This window comes from Vipera ursinii (genome assembly GCF_947247035.1).
Source record: "Vipera ursinii genome assembly, chromosome: 3".
Taxonomy (NCBI): domain Eukaryota; kingdom Metazoa; phylum Chordata; class Lepidosauria; order Squamata; family Viperidae; genus Vipera; species Vipera ursinii.
Window position 1 is genome coordinate 198376662 of NC_139516.1, and position 22683 is coordinate 198399344.

Genomic DNA, 22683 nt, shown 5'->3' on the forward strand with positions numbered 1-22683 from the left:
GAGTAAGTCATGGTTACACAAAGGAAAGAGCAGCTTATAATTAGGTTGTCAATCACACCGGGCATTGTGACGTATTTTTGTTGATTCTTATTTCTGTGGCAATTGTTTATCTTTTTCCCCCTCCTGCCTACTTCCTTGTATAGTTGTCTCTTTTTTTTTGCAATAGCTTTAATTGGGCTGCAAATAGTTCATACAGTCTGGATACCCAGAATATTGTTTTATAAACTTTTGATCCCAGAAAGGGGGGCAGAAGTGCATATCAGTGACCACCATCTTCTTACAACTAAGATTCTTTGAGGTGTTAAGGTGGCAGAAGACCCAGATCAAACTGGCGACATCAATGCTGGGTTAACCAATTTTGCAAAAATTGGTTAATATTTCTGTTCCTCATCTGAAGACTAGGGGTTTTCATACTGTCATGTTGATACTGGATAGTACAGCTTGGCCACCGCTTTGCAGACTTTTTTTGATAAAATGTGCCTAATGGTAACAAAATTATTAAAAACAATTTATGGTAGTCACTTCAGATATGCATTTTACAAGAAAATTCCACAGGGGGTAAAATCCCTACCGTCTGCTCTTTGAATGACAGGGTATGTCATGTTTGAGGCTGTTTTCTTCTATTTGAAGTGTGTGGTTGAAAGATCCGTCAAGCTCCTGCACTGTCACTTTAAGCGGACCCTTGGGGAAAAAAAAGTATCATTATCAAGTCCTAGCAGTCATATTGACCTATGACAGCCTGAGTTGCATTTCCACTGATATCCTTCTCAACTTCACAGAGGAGGCTGAAGAAATGGACTCCATCAGTCAGTTAATCTGCTTTAAAGATAAGCAGAGGTTTGAACCTGAACGTATTTGAATGAATGAATGAACCTTTATTGTCAAAGTACAACCATGTATACACTGAGATTGGCTGAGCGTCCCTTGGTGCCCCCCCCCACAACTCACAGTGACAACAAACCCACCATCTTGTTACACCATGTGAACTAACTGCACAACACACCGGCCTCGCAAGTCAATCATACATAAAATTATAACATTATTTCCCATTCAAGAGCCTAACAGCCTATGGATAAAAGCTGTTCTTCAGCCTGTTGGTACGACTGGCTGTACACCTGTATCTCCTACTCGATGGTAGGAGAGTAAAGAGATACCATCCAGGGTGTGAGTCATCCCTGAGGATTTTCCTCTCTCTTCCAAGGCAGCAAGCCCTGGCGAGGTCATCCAGTGGTGTCAGGGGACAGCCCACGATGTCTTCTGCTGTGCTCACCACCCTCTGTAATACTTTCCTATCCGCGGCTGTCAGGCCAGCATAAAGGTAAAGGTAAAGGTTCCCCCACATACGCGTGCTAGTCATTTTCGACTCTAGGGGCCGATGCTAATCTCCGTTTCAAAGCCGAAGAGCCAGCGCTTGTCCGAGGACGTCTCCGTGGTCATGTGGCCGGCATGACTAGATGCCAAAGGTGCACGGAACGCTGTTACCTTCCCACCGTAGTGGTCCCTATTTTTCTACTTGCATTTTTACGTGCTTTCGAACTGCTAGGTTGGCAGAAGCTGGGACGAGTAACAGGTGCTCACTCTGTTACGCGGCACTCGGGATTCGACCCGCCAAACTGCCAACCATGTGATCGACAAGCTCAGCGTCCTAACCCACTGAGCCACCGTGTCCCAGCATACCAAACCACAATACCATACGAGAGGACGCTCTCTATAGTAGACCAGTAAAAGAGGGTCATAAGCCGTTGTTCTACCCTGTTCTTCCGCACAATACTGAATCCCATATTTAATATATTCACTCCGTCAACTATTTCTTGCTGAAAAAACTTTTAATGCAATCCTGCTTCCCCAGTATTTTTACATATTAAAAAGCAGGCTTTTAGCTCATGTTTTTACATTCAAAACAGAAATGAAACGGCCAGAAGTTAAATGAATTCGGTATTTACACCCAAGTTTTATTTCAGTATTGACCAAGGTAACTGAAATATATTTCAGTTTTATCTGCAGCCAAAAAGTCCAAAAGCAAATTACAAATACATCTAAACGTGGCATTAAACAGCTCCACAAGGAAAATCCAAATGACGAAAAGTATGTAAAAAATTTACTTGTAGATAAAAATCCTAAGACTGCAGTGCCCAGATTTTTAACTATGGCTATAAAAACGGGACTTTTTAATAACAAATCAACGAGTTGGGGTTTTATTTGTTAACTATTTTGCTTGTAAGAACATTTTATCTAATAAACAAGTTCAGATTATATTTGTAACTTTTGGGGCCCTTGGCCATAAATAAATACGAAAGCATTATATAAAACTTGTAACACATGCAGCATTCTTCTCATGCAAAGAAAAGTTCAAATGTCTTTTTTTTTTCTTGCTCCCTAAGCCAAGAGGCCCCAACTAGTCAGCTGCCCGCCAGGAACTAGGCCAGGGGTAGGCAACCTCGGCTCTTTTATGACTCGTGGACTTCAACTCCCAGAATTCCTGAGCCAACCAAGCTGACTCAGGAATTCTGGGAGTTGAAGTCCATGAGTCATAAAAGAGCCGAGGTTGCCTACCCCTGAACTAGGGCATGCGAGTGAAGCCCCATATGCACATGTGTAGGGTCCAGACAGCGCATGAAACCCTACCCCCATTCTGTGGAAAAACTGCCCTCCACAGAACCAGTCCCTGGCACTGAAAAGGGTTGGAGGCTGCTGCACTAAACAATATGTCCTTGGCTTACAGCCATCCATTCAGTGACTGTTCAAAATTATGGTGGTGCTGAAAAAAAATGGACACACGACTGATCATCAAGCTTCTGGCCATCGCACCAAACCACAGATATCTGAATTCCACTTGTGACCTTCTCTTCCCGCAAAGTCAATGGGGAAGCCGTCAGGAAAGGTCACATCTCACTTTTGGTTAAGTCACTCCTTTTTTTCCTCACTACTAGCACTCCCCACTGGTCCTCCCAAGTGTACACACACGTACACACACACACACACACACACACACACACACACGGCACTCCTGCACTTCCTACTTGGGATTCCCACCTTTTCCTGTTTAACAAACCCACTTATCTAGAGTTTAGGGCCGCAACAGGGACTGCCGAGACTGTCATAGCTAAGAGATCAAGTCATATGGCATCACATTTGATGACCACATTATTTAGTCACAACAATCACGGTCCCAATTGCTGTCATAAGCTTAGGCCAGGGGTAAGCAACCTTGGCTCTTTTATGACTCGTGGACTTCAACTCCCAGAATTCCTGAGCCAGCTTGGTTTGCTCAGGAATTCTGGGAGTTGAAGTCCACGAGTCATAAAAGAGCCAAGGTTGCCTACCCCTGGCCTAGGACTACCTGTATCCTTGACTGTGGAGCATACCTGGAGTGGTGCTATAAAGAAGAAAGTGAAAATATTTCACAGAAAAAAAAAGATATAGGCTTAGAGCTTAATAAATGAAAATAATACTCAACTTTCATTAACAAGATACAAAAGAAGTGTTTAAATTAAGTTGGGGCCATAATTCTGCAGAGAGGATTCAGGCTAATAAAACAGCTACTAAATTTAATAGAAGTAACTCAATACAAAGGAACTATAGTGCGATGTTTTAACTATTTTTTTTGCAAATTTTTTAAAGAAAAAAAAGGACAAAAAGTAAACTTACCACATATTTCTGCGTCCCAGGAGAGGTATAGTCTTGCTTTATTTCTAGCTCGAGTACATTTCGTTTTCGATTAAATGCAAAACTGCCATAAAATTTGACCACGTTGCTTTGATCTCTGCCAAAACTCCATAGGAAAAAAAACTGGTATCGTATATATTTTTCAAGCTAACAGACTTAACTGCAATGCACAAGTTTCATTTATTTAGCGTTTGAAAGGGTTGGTCTTCCCTGATGAATATGTCAATAACAATCCCAAATTATCAAAAGCCACTCTGCATGCAGACATCTTTGAATTTCAAACGCTTATCTTGCTCTTGCATGAAATCTGAAATCTGAGCAGTCCAAATGTAGGTTATAAAGAAAAGTTAGTTACACGTACAGGGAGTCCTTGGTTAACGGCAGCAATTAAGGTCATTAAGTGATGTGACTGCAAAGTATGACGCTATGTGACCACGAAGACTTTAGCGACAGCCGTTCCAGCACTTCCATTTGCCGTAATTTAAAAAAAAATGTCATACTGTCATGTGGTTACCATTTGTGATTCCCTGTTACCTTCCCTATTGATTTTGCTTGCGTGACGCTGGCACGGCAGGTTGCAAATCATAATCACAAGATGTCAGGATCTCCATCGTCAGCCTGGCGCCTTGCTGGCTCCTACCATCAAAGGGTAAGGGGGGGGGAAAGAGGCGTTTGGGGCAATCCATACCTGTGTATCAAATGGTGGGAAATAGGAAGGTGATAGGGGAATGGGGAGGGGGAAGTGACAATGGGAGACCAGATCACCAAACTGGCTTGTAACAGGATCTTCAAGACCGTTTGCCCCGAGAATGGAAATTTACCAGTTTCACACCTCTTGAGTTTTTCAAAACATCTTGCTGGCATCACACTGGCTGGCCAGGGGACTGGTCATGGGGTGGGGGGGGGGGATTGGCAGCTGAATAGCTTTGCCTTTTGTGCGGGAACACCAGATTCCGCCTGAGTTTGCGGCATTCAGTTTCTTTCAGTAAAAGTTCCTTTAAGCAGTGGGATTGGTCCTTAGAAAAAGAGGTAACAGTCTGAACAATATTACCAAAGATAGTTTTTCATATCTTAAGACTATTTGTTTAGATTGTCCTAAGCAGTTGCTTTTCACCTTCAGGTAAGTAGCCCAAAGCACAATGGAAAAGGATACACCCATTGCTTAATTAAAGGTTGAATATCTTTGCCAGACACATTGGAAATGGATTTCAAAAACCCAGATGTAGAAACCAGCATTTGACTCCACATATGAGATTGGAATTTCTGGGAAGAAGCGGTGCTAGCTAGACTTAACAGTTTGTTGAAAACCTACGATGAAATTAAGTCAGATTCAGAAAATGGATCAGTTTCATAAAACTAAACAGATTTTTAACCTCGAGAAATTTCAAATGGCAACAATATAACTGTGCATCTTTTTAAAAAAGGGATATTCAAGTGTTTGGAAACTGAAAATCACACTTGACTCTTGAACATACAACCAGACCAAAAACATTTGATTTAATTAAGGTAAAGGTAAAGGTTCCCCCGCACAGGCGTGCTAGTCGTTTCCGACTCTAGGGGCCGGTGCACATCTCCGTTTCAAAGCTGAAGAGCCAGCGCTTGTCCAAGGACGTCTCCGTGGTCATGTGGCCAGCATGACTAGACGCCAAAGGTGCACGGAACGCTGTTACCTTCCCACCGTAGTGGTCCCTATTTTTCTACTTGCATTTTTACGTGCTTTCGAACTGCTAGGTCGGCAGAAGCTGGGACAAGTAACAGGTGCTCCCTCTGCTACGCGGCACTTGGGATTCAACCCACCAAACTGCCGATCTTCTGATCGACAAGCTCAGCATCCTAACCCACTGAGCCACCGTGTCCCTGAATTTAATTAAGAATAATTAGCAGGAACATTTTTCCTATACTTAATGATAGGAGAGTAATGGTAGTTCTGTCAGTTTCTGTTTTCTGCCATTTCAAAAGTAAACATCTGCAGTAAACTTTGATTCTTTTCCTTTGTATTGTACCTCTGATTAAAAAAAAGTTTAATACTGCTTTTAAACATTCTGTGAAGAATACAGTGAAGCAGAAAGGATCAGAAACACTAAGTTTCGATATTTCATTAAAACAAAGTTGGCTTACCTTTTGAACTAAGCATATATCATGTGAATTCAGCTATTGTAAACTATATTTTATGGTTCAAAGTTCTGAAAATGCAGCTAATATTTATTGAACTCAAAAGTTCAATTAAACCCTTGCTCAATACACAGATTAAATCCAAACCTCATCTACTGCATACCATCTCATTATGCCTGCAACTATTCTTGACATAAAGATGTTTCTGAAGACAGATTAGTGCCAAAATGCATCTTGCTTACAAATCAAGCATAAACAGTGTCATGCTGGATCAGCCTAATGTCCATGGTTCCAGCAGCAGCAATTTTCCTGTCTCTGACAACACGTAAGAGCTCTCCCTGTTTATCACAATTTCTCATATTTAGATTAATACAGCCTATATTCCAGAATCCTTTTAGTACATCACTGTTTATATACTCAGTATCCAATATAAAATAAGAAAAGAAATATGCTTCTAAAAGCCTTCAATTTATTTTAATCGCTTCCATGGCAAAAATAGATTAGACTCAATTGTTTACATCAACAAGGAGTACAACAGTTTCCTAAGCGGAGATCTGATTCCATGCTTTGCTATTATAGACCGATAAAGAAAAGTTGGATGAGTGTACAAAATAAATTGTGAGGGACTTATTAAAGAGGCAATCATGTAAAGAAATGCTCGTGGTATCTAGATTTAGAGAAAGATGACAAGTCAACATGATGGAGTTGCTGGGCTAATGACATGACTATTTCATCTGTAAGAAATAGAACAACTATTCAAACAAATATCAATATGGCAAGTATTTTTCAGGATTTAAGTTTTCTCCTGAGCAAACATTATAAAATGAAAAAGACTGCTCTCTCACAATCTGTTCCCAAAGACAATTTTCATCCATTTGTTTAAATTACATTAAATTAAATTAGGTTAGTGTGTGTGTGTGTGTGTGTGTGTGTATGTTTGTGTGTGTGTGTGTGTGTGCATACACACACACACACACACATATACACATACACACATATATATGCATGCAGAAAGCTAACATCATCTGTGGTTGTAGATTAACCATTCTTCTTAGCTTTATTAACCAACTTCAAACCCTGGTTACAAGTTTTATTTAAACAAAGAATCTCAATGTTGTCTCAATTGCCAGTTAACTTGTCATAAACTCTCAGCATTAATAGGGAGTATATGTTTGTGTACAATGGAAACAATTTTATAAATTACAAAGAACTGAAATCAATCACTTTAGCACGTCATAAGTAGAAAAGAAATAAAACACCAATTTTAAAGGAATTAAATATATTTCAATACAGAAGATCCAAAGACTTACTTGTAACATAAACTCCATGCTTATTCTGTTTTCTATCAGTCTCATAACAAGGTGGGCCTTGCATTGAAACATGGTATAATATTCCCAGGATAATGTGTGAGGATGTTTTATAGAAAAATGTAAATGTGATGCAGGGCTGGAAAATTAAAGCAAAATAATTTTTCATTCATGGTATATTTTATGAGAGAAATCTATTGCAGTTGAGATTACAACAGAAATAAAAAAGGCAGGTATTTTCTACTAATTCATGAATTACATAGTATTAACTATAAACATTTAGACCAGGCATGTCAAACTATAAACATCTAGACCAGGCATGTCAAACTCGCGACATCACGTGATGTCGTGTGATGTATCGTGGCTTTTCCCCCATTGCCGACAATGGGGTGGGCGTGGTTTTGGCATGATGCATCCGGCCCATAGGCTGGCAGTTTGACATGCTTGATCTAGACTATTAAAAAAAGAATTCATGTTATTCACTTCTGAAGAACTTAAAGGATAGGATGTAAAATTAAAATCAAAATAATAAATAAAACACATCTGTTTTGGAAAAAATGGCTTTTACGTGAATATTACTAGCAAAATTGATTATGTGAGCAGTTTTTAAAGGTGCATTGTTATTCCTCTTTATCATCATGCTAAAATTAATGGCTATTCCATAATTCATCTCCAACTATGCAAATTTTATGGAAAGTAACATTTGGAAAAAAGTATTCTGTTCAAGAAGACAGGAATTGTTAAGATCACTGTATAAAACCATTTCAGAGATAGCTATCCTATTGCTGAGTTCTACAGCAGTATATAAACAAATCATTAGAATTGTAAAATGTTTAAAACAGCAAGCCAGTTGTAAACAGGTAGAACAAAAAACACCAAAGGTATAATGCACATCTAATGTATAAGTAGCCGTTAAATCTCAAATCTGATTCTCTAACAAGGGTACTAAAGGACACGAACAATTTTCAGAGGGAAAACTATGTATTTTACAACTAAAATATGAAGCATTTTGTGGAAATATAAAAATTAAGCCCAAATGTTGGAGGTGTGGTTGTGAGGATGCAACGTATTTTCATATATGGTGGACTTGTAAAAGGGTTAAAGCTTTTTGGATTAAAATTTGGTGGAATATGCAAAAAATATTCAAGAAAAGGATAAAGTTTTGTCCGCAACTGTTTTTATTGGGTATTATTACAGATACTACTGTTGTGGACACTAAGCTGATGCTGAATTTAATTACGGCAGCGAGACTTTTAGTAGCGCAATATTGGAAGAAGGAAGAACTGCCGACTATAGAAGAATGGACTTTAAAAGTTTCCAATTTGGCGGAAATGGCAAAGATTTTAGTGTATTTGAAAGACCAATCGCAACAGAGATATATTGTGGAGTGGAGAAGATGGATTGATTATATCCAGAATAAATATGGGACTAAAAAGTTTCACTTAGCATTTGAATAAGTAGTGGATTTATATGATGTATAACTAGCTTGTAGTTATTTTATTAAGAATTAAAGTGCGATAGAATTTAATATTTTATTGTTGTTTGCATATTTTAGATTATGTTTGTTTGTATTTTTATACCCTGTATTTAGCTCTGGGAAGTTGGGGAGGGGGGGGAGGGGAGGGGAGAGTTGGGGAGGTTGGGGAGACGGGAGGGGGATGGGAGAGGTTTTGTATTTAAAAATGTACTGTAAAACTTTTCAATAAAAAAAATTAAGAAATTATATAAATAGGCTTACTTACACAAGTTTACTTCTGAATTGAACTATAATTTTAAAAAAAAACTTACAAAAACTTTCTTAAGCATTCTAAGAGCCTTGTTTTCTTGCTATAAAACAACACATTCAGTTTTCCCCTAATGCTTTAATTAATAAAATAATATTAATAGTTATAAAATAAGTCAAATGTTACTTTCATTTCACCACTAAACTTGTTTCTCTTCACTGGAAAGGTTTTTGAACGTATATTCAGTTAATATACTACAATACAGTATAATACAATTTCACAGATACACATACACAATAGTGATGTTTGTCAAATGTGTCTTTCACAGGACCTTCCAAGAGAAATAATTTAAGCCCCAGACCTGATTTCTCATTACTATTCTAATAGGCATATATTAATTGCCTTGTAACTCTGTCCGTTGCTTACTAAACTTACTTGTCCTTTTCTTTCCCTCCACCAAAAATTGGATGCAATAAGACACCACCAGTCTTCAATTCATATGCCACTATTTTGTCTAGTTCCTGAAATGCAAAATATATTATTCACTGAGCATGTATGTAGTCATAGTAGTTTTTTTTTAAAGGAGACTAGATATAGACAAGATCTTAGCTGGTAATTTGCAACAGGCACATCAAGCCATGTGGGAATGAAAAGCATATTCTTTGAACCTAGCGACCTTTTTCTTACTGAGGTTGTTAATATGAACCGCAAGGACATTCTTATTGGAAACCACATCTGTCCACTAACAGCTGTATTGTAAAATTTAATCTATGTTCATGGCATGGGCCCAAGCTACTTGAGAAACCACACTTACACTAGCAGAAGGAACATGCTCTGGATCCTGTGGGCCAAAGAACTGCGGCTGGTGGGATCCAGGAAAAGAATCTTTTCTGTCTTAACACCTGCACTTTCAAACATCATGAAATGAGATCCGCCTCCACCCCCGTGAAAACCCGTGGCCCCGTGGCTCGGCAACTGGCTTGGGCCCCGATGGGCCCGCCCCATTTTGGAAGTGGCCAGTAGACTAGTAGAAGATCCCATCTTCGCCCCATTTACGCATTGGTTCTTTTATTCGTTTTGTTGTCAATTTTAATGTTTTACTCAATGCTTGATATTGAAATGCTTTTAATCAATTGTTTAATATCATTACTTATGTCATTGCAAGCCACCCAGAGTCGCTCATATTGAGATGGGTGGCATATAGATTTAGTAAATAAATAATTAAAATAAATAAATAAATGATTTGTAATCTGGTTTTCACGGACCTTTTGAGCTTTCTCAGAAGCCCATCAAGATTACTTGATACCTAGGTCTGCAGTGGAATATAGTTGCCAAGGAATGGTTGCTTACCTATCCATACTATTGATGGCAGAGTTAATGGGATAAAGTATGAGAGAAAATTTTGGGGACAGATGAGGAAAGATTAATTTGGTTCGCGCTTTAATCTGAACTAACCAAGAGTCAAACCTGACTCAAAAGATCCCTCTCTCACCCATACAAAACTTTACCAAAATGTTCATAAACTGGTAATAAAGCAGAAGAAAGTAACAGAAAAAAAGAAAAATAGAAGAAAGAAAAATCAGATTTAAACTGTAAAAAATGGAAGATATACATAGCCCCATCATGGGACTGCTGCCTGCCCCCGCCCCTGCTAAGTATCTTATTCCTAACAGTCAAAGGGAATTGTTGTTTGGAACTACAGAATATTGAATTCCACAATCAGGGTGTTGGGTCTCCAAACATATGAAGAACTTCCAGATCAGGAATGGCTGAATTAGACATTTTCTTGCTAGAGAAGTACAGAGTTCTCTAAAACGTGAGCCCAATTTTGACTCAATAGTAAATTAGTGTCTTAATTATGCTGTTATTGACAGCAGGAAGTTTATATAATTGAACACCCTTCTAGATATAAATTTCCTTCATATTAACATATTTTTTAAAAAATCAGAGGTTAAAATAAAAAATAAATAAATAAATAATACAGAATTTTCTTCCTAACATTCTAGTAGTTATCTTGTCACAATCAACATCACACTAAACAATTTCCTGTTGTCAGAGCCTTGTGAATTTTTCTCGTGACTTAATGCTTTGTTGCTCATATTAAATAGGTACCCAAACACAACAAAATGCTGTATGAAAATGTATAATTAGATTATGTTAATATTTCAGAAAGTTGTTCAGGGACCATCCAGGCCTTTAATCTGTATTATTTTACAAAACAATTCCAAAATAGCATGCACATGTTATTTGGATCTTGCTTTATGTCCCTCGATTTGTGATAACTTTGCTTTAAATATATGAAGAGCACTAACAGCTTTGTGGAATTTATCATCTGGAGATTCAGACATGCTTCCAAAAGTTCTATCCATCTGGATGAATTACCTCCTTAATCCAGTGACGATATTCATTAACACCAAAGGTTTTCTTCATCCAAAGTCCATAAATATAGCCAGAGATTCCCTTTAATACCCACTCATCTGACCTGTAGGTAAAAATGAAAAAGAGAACAAGTCTCATGATTCAGACTACTCTAATTTGCTCCTCCTGATAGCGGGTACAAATGTTTTCACAGTTGAAAACATTACATTTACTTTCCAGTCTCTCTGCCCTGTGAGTTCTGTAAGCAATGTCTTCGTCTGATCCTTCCTTCCTCCTTGCACAGCAAAGAAAATGGAGAAGAAGAGATTTGAAGAGAGTAGCTGTGTTTGCATAGTGTATCTACAGCTCTCAGCCACGGGCTGCCGTTGTGATTGTGCTGAGGTTGCAATGGTCATAAACACTTGTAAATTGGCCGTAATTTTTTTCAGCACCATCATAACTCTGCATGATCGCTGAATAAGTGATTGGTAAGCGAGAATTACCTGCATCAAGGCAATCTGAAATGGCGTTGATGAATTTACAAAAACGTATAACATGATAAATAGCTTAATAAAAATATTAGCCTAGTGTAGAATAATTGAACAAACCTGCTCTGAACTATTAGCAAAAAGAACTGAAAATAAAATTACCAACATAAATATATATATATATATATATATATATATATATATATTTATGGCGTGACTACACTTGGAATCTGGTGTACAAGTAGTTTTCCATTACCGATCACTTGGTGGTTCAGTGACCACATCCATAAAATTACAACTAGTTCTCAAGGTTCCAGCCATGTGTAGCAGTGACACGATGATGATTTGGACCTTTGCCAAGAAGCATGCATTTACAATGGTAGCATTGTCCCACAGTCATGTGATTGTCATTTGTGACCTTTGCAGCCGTCTTCTGACAAACGAGTTCAATGGAGAAATGGGCGAAAGTTGCTGGCATATGACATTGTGCTTAACAACTTATGATGATACACTTAACAACCGCAGCCAGAATTGTTGTTGTAGGTTGGGCAGTCATGTGACTTTTCACCTTACCACAACATTGCTTACTGATGAAACTGCCAATCCCAATTGCAGTCAGTAAATGAGGACTACCTGTACTTTCAATTTATCCTTTCAGAAATGATTTCAGTTCCTGCTAATTAACATGCCATATTTTGAGGGGCTTGTTGAGTATTTGTTGGGGACTTTTATTCGTTCAAAATAAGGCAACAAATGCCCAAGTAAATTCAGCAGAGCCATCCATCGTGGTTTTCAGAATCATTCGTGAAACCCATGATGGCACTAATACTAATCTCCTTTATATTTAGCATTGTGCTAATCTTTCGCGTAGGGACGCGGTGGCTCAGTGGGTTAGGACGCTGAGCTTGTCGATCAGAAGGTCGGCAGTTTGGCGGGTCGAATCCTGAGTGCCGTAAAACAGAGTGAGCGCCTGTTACTCATCCCAGCTTCTGCCAACCTAGCAGTTCGAAAGCACGTAAAAATGCAAGTAGAAAAATAGGGACCACTACGGTGGGAAGGTAACAGCGTTCCGTGCGCCTTTGGCGTCTAGTCATGCCGGCCACATGACCACGGAGTCGTCCTCGGACAAGCGCTGGCTCTTTGGCTTTGAAATGGAGATGAGCACCGGCCCCTAGAGCTGGAAATGACTAGCATGCATGTGCGGGGGAACCTTTACCTTTACCTTTAATCTTCCACGTACTCAAATGCAAAATTCTTTCTCCAAGGTATCCATTTACTCACCAAGACATTCTAGATATAAAGCAGCCAAAGAACTGCTGGGCTAGGGCTTGAGCCAAGCACCTCCTGGTTAGAGGAGTCTCATCTATTATCATGGCACTGTGCAAAAGGTTTGTGCTAATTTAAAAACACAAGAAAGTAAACAACAAATGGGGGGAAAAATTAGAAAAAGCAAGCATAGTTTTTAATACAAATATAAACAAACTGTTTTATTAGTAGCTTTATAAAATTAGTAGCTGTGATATATAATTGATATCCAGGTACTTCTTACAAAAACTCATGTTTACATATACTGCTGCTGGGACTATCCCAACCCTTGGCCTCTTCTACATACAGGGAGTGCAGAATTATTAGGCAAATGAGTATTTTGACCACATCATCCTCTTTATGCATGTTGTCTTACTCCAAGCTGTATAGGCTCGAAAGCCTACTACCAATTAAGCATATTAGGTGATGTGCATCTCTGTAATGAGAAGGGGTGTGGTCTAATGACATCAACACCCTGTATCAGGTGTGCATAATTATTAGGCAACTTCCTTTCCTTTGGCAAAATGGGTCAAAAGAAGGACTTGACAGGCTCAGAAAAGTCAAAAATAGTGAGATATCTTGCAGAGGGATGCAGCACTCTTAAAATTGCAAAGCTTCTGAAGCGTGATCATCGAACAATCAAGCGTTTCATTCAAAATAGTCAACAGGGTCGCAAGAAGCGTGTGGAGAAACCAAGGCGCAAAATAACTGCCCATGAACTGAGAAAAGTCAAGCGTGCAGCTGCCAAGATGCCACTTGCCACCAGTTTGGCCATATTTCAGAGCTGCAACATCACTGGAGTGCCCAAAAGCACAAGGTGTGCAATACTCAGAGACATGGCCAAGGTAAGAAAGGCTGAAAGACGACCACCACTGAACAAGACACACAAGCTGAAACGTCAAGACTGGGCCAAGAAATATCTCAAGACTGATTTTTCTAAGGTTTTATGGACTGATGAAATGAGAGTGAGTCTTGATGGGCCAGATGGATGGGCCCGTGGCTGGATTGGTAAAGGGCAGAGAGCTCCAGTCCGACTCAGACGCCAGCAAGGTGGAGGTGGAGTACTGGTTTGGGCTGGTATCATCAAAGATGAGCTTGTGGGGCCTTTTCGGGTTGAGGATGGAGTCAAGCTCAACTCCCAGTCCTACTGCCAGTTTCTGGAAGACACCTTCTTCAAGCAGTGGTACAGGAAGAAGTCTGCATCCTTCAAGAAAAACATGATTTTCATGCAGGACAATGCTCCATCACACGCGTCCAAGTACTCTACAGCGTGGCTGGCAAGAAAGGGTATAAAAGAAGGAAATCTAATGACATGGCCTCCTTGTTCACCTGATCTGAACCCCATTGAGAACCTGTGGTCCATCATCAAATGTGAGATTTACAAGGAGGGAAAACAGTACACCTCTCTGAACAGTGTCTGGGAGGCTGTGGTTGCTGCTGCACGCAATGTTGATGGTGAACAGATCAAAACACTGACAGAATCCATGGATGGCAGGCTTTTGAGTGTCCTTGCAAAGAAAGGTGGCTATATTGGTCACTGATTTGTTTTTGTTATGTTTTTGAATGTCAGAAATGTATATTTGTGAATGTTGAGATGTTATATTGGTTTCACTGGTAAAAATAAATAATTGAAATGGGTATATATTTGTTTTTTGTTAAGTTGCCTAATAATTATGCACAGTAATAGTCACCTGCACACACAGATATCCCCCTAAAATAGCTATAACTAAAAACAAACTAAAAACTACTTCCAAAAATATTCAGCTTTGATATTAATGAGTTTTTTGGGTTCATTGAGAACATGGTTGTTGTTCAATAATAAAATTAATCCTCAAAAATACAACTTGCCTAATAATTCTGCACTCCCTGTAGACCCCCGGAGCATTCTCTGTTGGACTCCAAAGGGAAATCAGAGTCTATTTGAAGACCAACAAAGGAAAATATTTGTAGCTCTGGGATGAAAGGGGGGAACCTTGGTGCTTTCTGAGCTTGGTTGTTTCCCTGCAGACTTTTATTGTTCCACCTAGGGCAGACATGTCAAACACAAGGCCCGGGGGCCAGATCCAGCCTGCGAAGTAGTTTCATGTGGCCCGCGAAGCCATCCTGGAAACAGTGAGGGAACGGCCTCCACTGGCTTGGCCCTGGCCCAGAGACCCTCCTTCTGCCAGAGACCCTCAGATCTGTCCCACTCCTGCCCAGGCCCCCATAGGCACCTTTGATGTGAACGATGTAGAGCTGGTCATGCCCACCCTAGGCCATACGCACTCTAGCCACGCCTACCCAGTAGGCCACGCTCACCCTGGCCATACCCACCCGGCCCCCTGACGGCAACCGCAATGCTGATGCGGCCCTCAATGAATTTGAGTTTGACACCCCTGACCTAGGGTAACATCGCACTGATGATATTGCCTAGTTGGGTAATGAAACATCTGCAAGAAAACAACCAAGCTCAGAGAGCACCAAGGACCTCTCTTTTTGAAGAAGGCAGTTAGGCAGAAAACAGTACTTTATAATCGGCAGCACCTTAAACTGAACTTGGAAACCTACTGGCAACCAATCTGTTACAAAACTCTTACAAACGGAGGTTATTTTACTGAATAGACTAAAGGCTGACTAGCAAGCAAAGAACTGCATTCAGGCTCACTTGCAGTTCTGAAGTCATCTTTAGGGACAGCCCAACTTAAACGAATCGTGATAGTTTTTGTTCAGAAAGGGTTAGGTTTACAATGGGATATTGTAATAATACCAACCTAAAAATGCTCATAGACGCATAAGCAGCTACTTCGACATAGGCCTCATCTACAAAAACTGTTTTGAAGCAGGAGTAAGGGTAACGACAAGTAAGTATCTCTTCATAAAATTCAAATACTTCATGGAGGTATGACGTAGTATGTTTGAGCAGAGGAAGAAGTTGGGGTAAACAAAAATGGGTGACCTAGAATAAATAATAAAAAGAACTGAACCAGTAGTTGAATAATTAGATTGTAATTAGAGCAAGAACAGGGATAACTTAACTGAGCAATGTTTATTATGTCCTACTGAACATAATATTAGAATACTTTAGAAAGCCAGTGAAAGGACAGTAGTGATGGTCCTCAATGAGCAGTAAAAAGTAACATTAAACTAAAATTGGGAAATTGTACGGTATCGGGTATATGAAAATTAATGAAATTTTACTGTTTTCGGCAAAAATCAGAAAAGGACAAAGGCCAGTAGGAATTTGTTAGCAATTTATTTTGCCTCTTTATTCAACTCTAGCTTTGAAAATTAAGAATTGCCAACAATATATATTGTGTTAAAACTAATACTCTTAAAATTTGTATATGACTAATAATACAACAGGGACGCGGTGGCTCAGTGGGTTAGGACGCTGAGCTTGTTGATCAGAAGGTCGGCAGTTTGGCGGGTCGAATCCCGAGTGCCATGTAGCAGAGTGAGTGCCTGTTACTCGTCCCAGCTTCTGCCAACCTAGCAGTTCGAAAGCACATAAAAATGCAAGTAGAAAAATAGGGACCACTACAGTGGGAAGGTAACAGCGTTCCATGCGCCTTTGGCGTCTAGTCATGCTGGCCACATGACCACGGAGACGTTCTCAGACAAGCGCTGGCTCTTTGGCTTTGAAACGGAGATGAGCACCGGTCCCTAGAGTTGGAAACGACTAGCACACATGTGCGGGGGAACCTTTACCTTTACCTTTAATAATACAACAAAAATGGTATCTCAATTGCATTACCAAAACATCGCACTAACACAAATCTACTTCAATATTAAATCAAATACACACATCCAAGAGCATTACCTCGTGCATGTATGGATCGACAAGAATTTCAAATGGTCCAATAGCCAAAGAGATGTTAGACGCAGCAGTAGGTATTGCCAGCATATAATGGAAAGTCTTTTTTCTCATGTCATGAGTGTAAACAGTTTCCACTAAATCACCGTTTGAGACTGCCACCATTGTGGCATCAACGGTATATTCCAGTTTCCATGTGCAAAGTTCTGAATACGAATCAACACAAGGAAACCAGAACCTAGAAAATTGAAAAAAATATAATTAGTATTTGCACAATAAAGAGAAGCCATAGCTGCATTAACAGATGGAGTGAAATCATCGAAGTGCACAGCTTAACTGTATCATCTTAAAAACGTGCACACAGCAAGGATAATAGTAATAGTTTACTAGTTTTGTCTGAAGTAGTTGAAAAACAATAGATTGAGGCAATACTGAACATTTGCTGTTAAGAAACAGAACTACCATACTACCAATTTTTAACTTTTGAGCACTTTTAAAATGTCCCACTTCAAATGTAATTTTCTGTACATTACTAAAAAGCAAAAAAAAATATATCTCTACATTGGTTCAAGAAAAATAGCAACCAATTCAACAGAAGTCAAACAAAAGATGGAACGGGTATTCCTAAAAAAGAGCCTTGGTGGAGCAGTGGGCTGATGCCTCCTTAAGTAACACCAGCTGCCTTCAATTAGTGCAGGTTCGCATCCCACCAGGCTCAAGGTTGACTCAGCCTTCCATCCTTCCGAGGTAGGTAAAATGAGGACCCAGATTGTTGGGGGCAATTAAGCTGACTTTGTAATAATGCCGCTTGGGGTGTGTGTGAAAGCCCTAATAAGCAGGCATATACATAGAATGAAGGCTACTGCTAAGCTTGTAAGCCGCCCTGAGTCTTCGGAGAAGGGCGGGATATAAATGGAATTAAAATAAATAAATAAATAAAAATAAAACACTGCATAGAAGAAATGTCAGCATCTCAAGATACTTTGGAACAGTGCTTTTCACCTTGGCAACTTTAAAAATGTGTGGACTTCAGTGCCAAGAATTTCCCAGAAAGTACAATAGCCGGGCTTAGAACTAAGAATGAAGATTTCAATAGCTTCTGACTTTTCGGATCACTCGTCAACAGCAAGGGAACAACAGGCAAGACATATGCGATGGGCTGGCACTGGGTTCAGCAGCCATGAAGACTTTGGAAAAGTTATTTAAATACCGGGACATGTCTCTACCCACAAAGATCAGACTTGTTCAAGTCATGGAATTCCCTGTAACATTCCATGGAAGTGAAAGTAGGACTTCGAAAAAGTAGGACAGAAAGACTCAGGGCTTTTTTTTTGTCATCGAATGCCCAGAACGGAGTTCCAGCACCTTTTTTGGATGGAACCTTGTAGGATAGGCAAGGCGGGTTGTGAGTTCCGGCACTTTTTTTTTTAATACAAAAAAAGCACTGGGAAGAGTACTTATGTATTGGACTTTGGAGTAGAAACCAGAGAATGCAGTAGATAGCCAAGAAAACAAACAAACTGAACAAATCAATCCAGAGTTCTCACACAAGACACAAACGTCCTGGTTCCAATTACCCTACTTTGAGCACATTATGCAAAGCTTTAGCTGTCTGGAGAAGACTCTACTGTTGGGAAAGAGGGAAGGAAAAAAGGGTGACCAGCAGCAAGGTGGATGGACTCAGGTGGAAGACCTCAAAGATCAAGTTGAGGACAGACTATCACGGAGAAAATCTATGTGGTTGCTAAGAGTTGATAGTGACTTGATGGTGCATCATCAAATGAAAAGAAAGAAATAGAAAAGAAAAATAAATTTATATAGTGATGTACGAAAGAACTACACAATGCTATCCACCTTTGTTTTGAAAAATTGCAGTAGACAGAATAGTCCTTGTTGACATATTCATGGCTATTTCTTTTTTCTCGAGGCTTAGAAATCCTTAAATATTCTGAAACAACTCTGAAGCAAAATGGGCTCGTTTCAACACTTTCTCACATACACAGAGAAATGCACACGTAGGAAAATTACTTCTACTAGGAGAATTAAGACTGTCCAAATCTCACCTTGTAGAGTTTTGATAACCACAAGAGAAAACGTGGGCGCCTCTTTCTGCCAAGCTGCCTTCCACATTAGGTACCACAAAATGCAGACCTCCTTTTGGCTGATCCAAAGAAAAGTTGATGTGAATCTTTAACACTTTTAATTCTGTAGCAACAACAACAACAACAACAACAACAAAGACCATTGCTTGAAAATGTACACATTCACCATTGCTTTCAAGAGAACTCTACATTTACAATGTTAACATATTTGGAAAGAGAAAATTAGGCTGCTGAAAGTAGGAATACTAACTAAATCCTAAATCTATACAGGTAGGCCTCCACTTATAATCATTTAGGGATGGTTCAAAGTTACAACAGTACTGAAAAAAGGAAAAAACTTGCCGGTTGCCAGGCGCCCAGATTTTGGTCACTTGATTGTGGGGATGCAACCGTTCATTTAGTGACTGTTTAAAGTTGCAACCGCATTGAAAAAAGGAGTTATGACCAGTTTTCACATTTATAATCGTTGCAGCATCCCCATGGTCACGTGACCAGAATTCAGGCGCTTGGCAACTGGCATGTATTTATGACAGTTGCAGTGTCCCAGGGTCACGTGATCGCCATTTGTAAGCTTCCCAGCTGACTTCCAACAATCAAAGTCAATGGGGGGAAGCCAGATTTGCTTATTTTATTTATTTTTATTTATTTTAATTCCATTTATATCCCGCCCTTCTCCGAAGACTCAGGGCGGCTTACAAGCTTAGCAGTAGCCTTCATTCTTTGTATATGCCTGCTTATTAGGGCTTTCATACACCCCCCAAGCGGCATTATTACAAAGTCAGCTTATTGTCCCCAACAATCTGGGTCCTCATTTTACCTACCTCGGAAGGATGGAAGGCTGAGTCAACCTTGAGCCTGGTGGGATGCGAACCTGCACTAATTGCAGGCAGCTGGTGTTACTTAAGGAGGCATTAGCCCACTGCTCCACCAAGGCTCTAATGACCACAATTCACTTAACAAAGACAGTGAGGCGCTTAATAACTGTGGCAAAAACTCACTTAACAACTGCCTTGCTTAAGAACAGATATTTTAGGCTCAATTGTGGTCATAAATCAAAGACCACCCGTGGTTACCTGGTTGAGAGTTGGGTGGCTGTAGAAATTGAATAAATAAATCTAAATAATTCAAACAAATTATTTATTTCACAAATCTGTAGGACCTTGTACTGTACCATCAGCATGCTTCCAAAGCTCTGATGGCACCTTAATACACAACTCTCCGTTTCCAGCGTCTGGATCCACAGCACTGACTGCAGCAGCATAGGCATTGGAAAAGTAGTTGAGATTTCGCCTGTAATGTGAATTAGCAGATTTCAAGTTTCAGAAAAAAACTGGATTAAGAAAAGGCAATTCACTTTTTGGAAGCAGCTCTTCCCAAAAATAACATAAGACAACATTCCTAAGTAATAAACCCTTCCAGCAATTACTGCATTTCTAAAATGATACTTTATTTAGCAGTTCTTCTATCACCCTGGAAAAGCCATTCAATAACCACAGAGCATGGGAAGTGTTTTAAGAAAATCATTCGCTATCCCATAATATTGTATATTCCTATAATATGGATTCAGCATATACAGCAAGGCCAACTTGCCTGCCTGTCATCCATCCATCTTACATGCTGAGATGACTCTAGGCGGCTCAGACATTCTTTTTTTTTTTTAATCCCATTTATATCCTGCCCTTCTCCGAAGACTCAGGGCAGCTTACAATCTAAGCACAAATCAAATGTGCTTAGCAATAGCCTTCATTCTATGTATATGCCTGCTTATTAGGGCTTTCGCCCCCCCCCCAGCGGCATTATTACAAAGTCAGCTTATTGCCCCCAACAATCTGGGTCCTCATTTTACCTACCTCGGAAGGATGGAAGGCTGAGTCAACCTTGAGCCTGGTGGGACTCGAACCTGCACTAATTGCAGCCAGCTGGTGTAACTTAAGGAGGCATTAGCCCACTGCTCCACCAAGGCTCTTTATAAAACATTAAAATAAGGATCATAAATTTAAAATTCAATAAAAATAAAACTAACCAGGATGGAAAGCAAGGCAGCAAACATATCCAACATATCTTCCTCCTCCTATTTTTCCCACAACAGCAACCCTGTGAGATGGGTTGAGCTTAGAGAATGTTTGACCCAGTCATCCAGCTGGCTTTCATGGTTAAGGCGAGCAGGACTAGACTTTTAAATTCTTCATTTTTGTTTTAGTTTTTTGTTGCTTATTTTCATCTTGCCTTCCCCCACCCAAAAAATAAAAAAATAGAAACTTTAACTCTCAGCAACCTCATACACGATGAAGAATATTAGGAACTATAGGCCTGTTTTATCTGGAGGGCAAAAAAATTCCTCAATTTTGTATTCAACAAAACACAATTTAGAACAGCTTATTTTGACTAGGTAGAAATTAATACCAATACAACTATCAAAATTGGAGAATCCTACTTAAAATTCTATATAATTTTTAATATTTTTTTTACTATAACGTGACCTGAAGCATATGCCCATAATGACTAAATGGTCCAATAAATGCTTTCTGTATAGCAAATAATGAACTGCACAAACAAAAAATAACAAGAGACCTTGAATTCAATTTTAAGGAATTCAGTGATGCTATTTCAACTTTCCTAAAATATGATACAGTACAAGAATTTTCTGTTGGTTTTTTTTATTACAAAATAAACTGCAATCCGAAACATCTCTATTTAGAACAGGGATCCCCAACTCCCAGTCCTTGGACTGGCACTGGACCATGGCAAGCCAGAAACAGGGCCGCTCAAACAAGTGAAGCTCCATCCATGGGATGCAGGCAGCATGCGAAACAACGCCCCCTTTGGCCTATGGAAACACCTCTCTCCACGGAACAGGTCCCTGGTCCCCGAAAGGATGGGGCCGCCGATTTAGAAGGCATCTGTAGTTCTTAAATCCAATTTATATTCTGCCGTGTGAAAATCACTGAGAATGACTGCAAGGAGATTAATCAGTATAACCGGTTACTTACTGTTTTGACTCACTGTGACAAACTTCCAGTGTTGGATCATTATATATAAAAGCTGCTTCCAAATCATTGACTCTAACTCTATATATCCTGCATTGCTTACTGCTCAGTTTAATTCTATTCAGGTTTGCAACTGTTGGAAATATTGTCAGCTCCACATAGCCCTGCCAAAAAACAAAAAGAAACCCCACTGTCAGATGTACCTTATATAATTAGCACCTGTTCTAAACTCAAAAAGCTTATAATCAAAGTTATTTGCTTTTTATAAAACTAAGATGTGCACAAATCAGTCTGTGCAAGGAACAGTTGGTTTGAGGTGATCTGAACATAAAGAAAGCTTGTGATATGCAATGCTGATACATTTGCATCTGAGGTAAAATAGAGGAGGGAGGGATAAGAAATTAGGAAAATTGAGACCAGGTAGAAGCAAGAGTGAATTTTAGTTTTGCCCCAACTTGCTCAGTCTGTTTACTCTGGCATCCCTCTGAATTTTGTTTTGTAACTAAAACTTAATCAAACTTTTTCTAGATTTTCTTTCTTTTATACTGTAGGACAGGTCATCCAAAACTGTTGGCAGATCCTTCTAGGATGCAATGATTTGCTTGAAGGTAAAAAAATAATATTTTCTATTTCACTGGAGCTTTATTTACAGCATGAAAGTTCCTTTCTCTATCATCTGATTAACTTCTGCTTTCTCACTGACATTGCTAATATTATTTTCTAGAATTGCGTTCTCCTTTTCAGAAATGAAGCACAATCATTAGGGTCTCCTGCTTGAGCAGAGGGTTGGACTAGAAGACCTCCAAAGTCCCTTCCAATTCTGTTATTCATCAGAATTGCA

The 22683-nt window shown here is 39.4% G+C and overlaps 1 protein-coding gene across 1 annotated transcript in view; it reads right to left on the reverse strand.

Moving 5' to 3' along the window:
• Window positions 1–22547, reverse strand: part of TAF2 (TATA-box binding protein associated factor 2) — a gene marked incomplete at its 5' end in the record, with an annotated part of 60784 nt that extends 38237 nt beyond the window's left edge. The window contains 13 exons of the mRNA XM_083360338.1: window positions 572–681; window positions 3649–3763; window positions 4820–4974; window positions 7089–7224; window positions 9245–9330; window positions 11192–11291; window positions 12937–13050; window positions 15711–15895; window positions 16760–16991; window positions 18817–18958; window positions 20027–20145; window positions 21846–22006; window positions 22542–22547. Coding sequence (XP_083216464.1) covers window positions 572–681; window positions 3649–3763; window positions 4820–4974; window positions 7089–7224; window positions 9245–9330; window positions 11192–11291; window positions 12937–13050; window positions 15711–15895; window positions 16760–16991; window positions 18817–18958; window positions 20027–20145; window positions 21846–22006; window positions 22542–22547 — 1661 coding nt within the window. The remainder of the gene's footprint in view (window positions 1–571; window positions 682–3648; window positions 3764–4819; window positions 4975–7088; window positions 7225–9244; window positions 9331–11191; window positions 11292–12936; window positions 13051–15710; window positions 15896–16759; window positions 16992–18816; window positions 18959–20026; window positions 20146–21845; window positions 22007–22541) is intronic.
• Window positions 22548–22683: the final 136 nt, after the last annotated feature.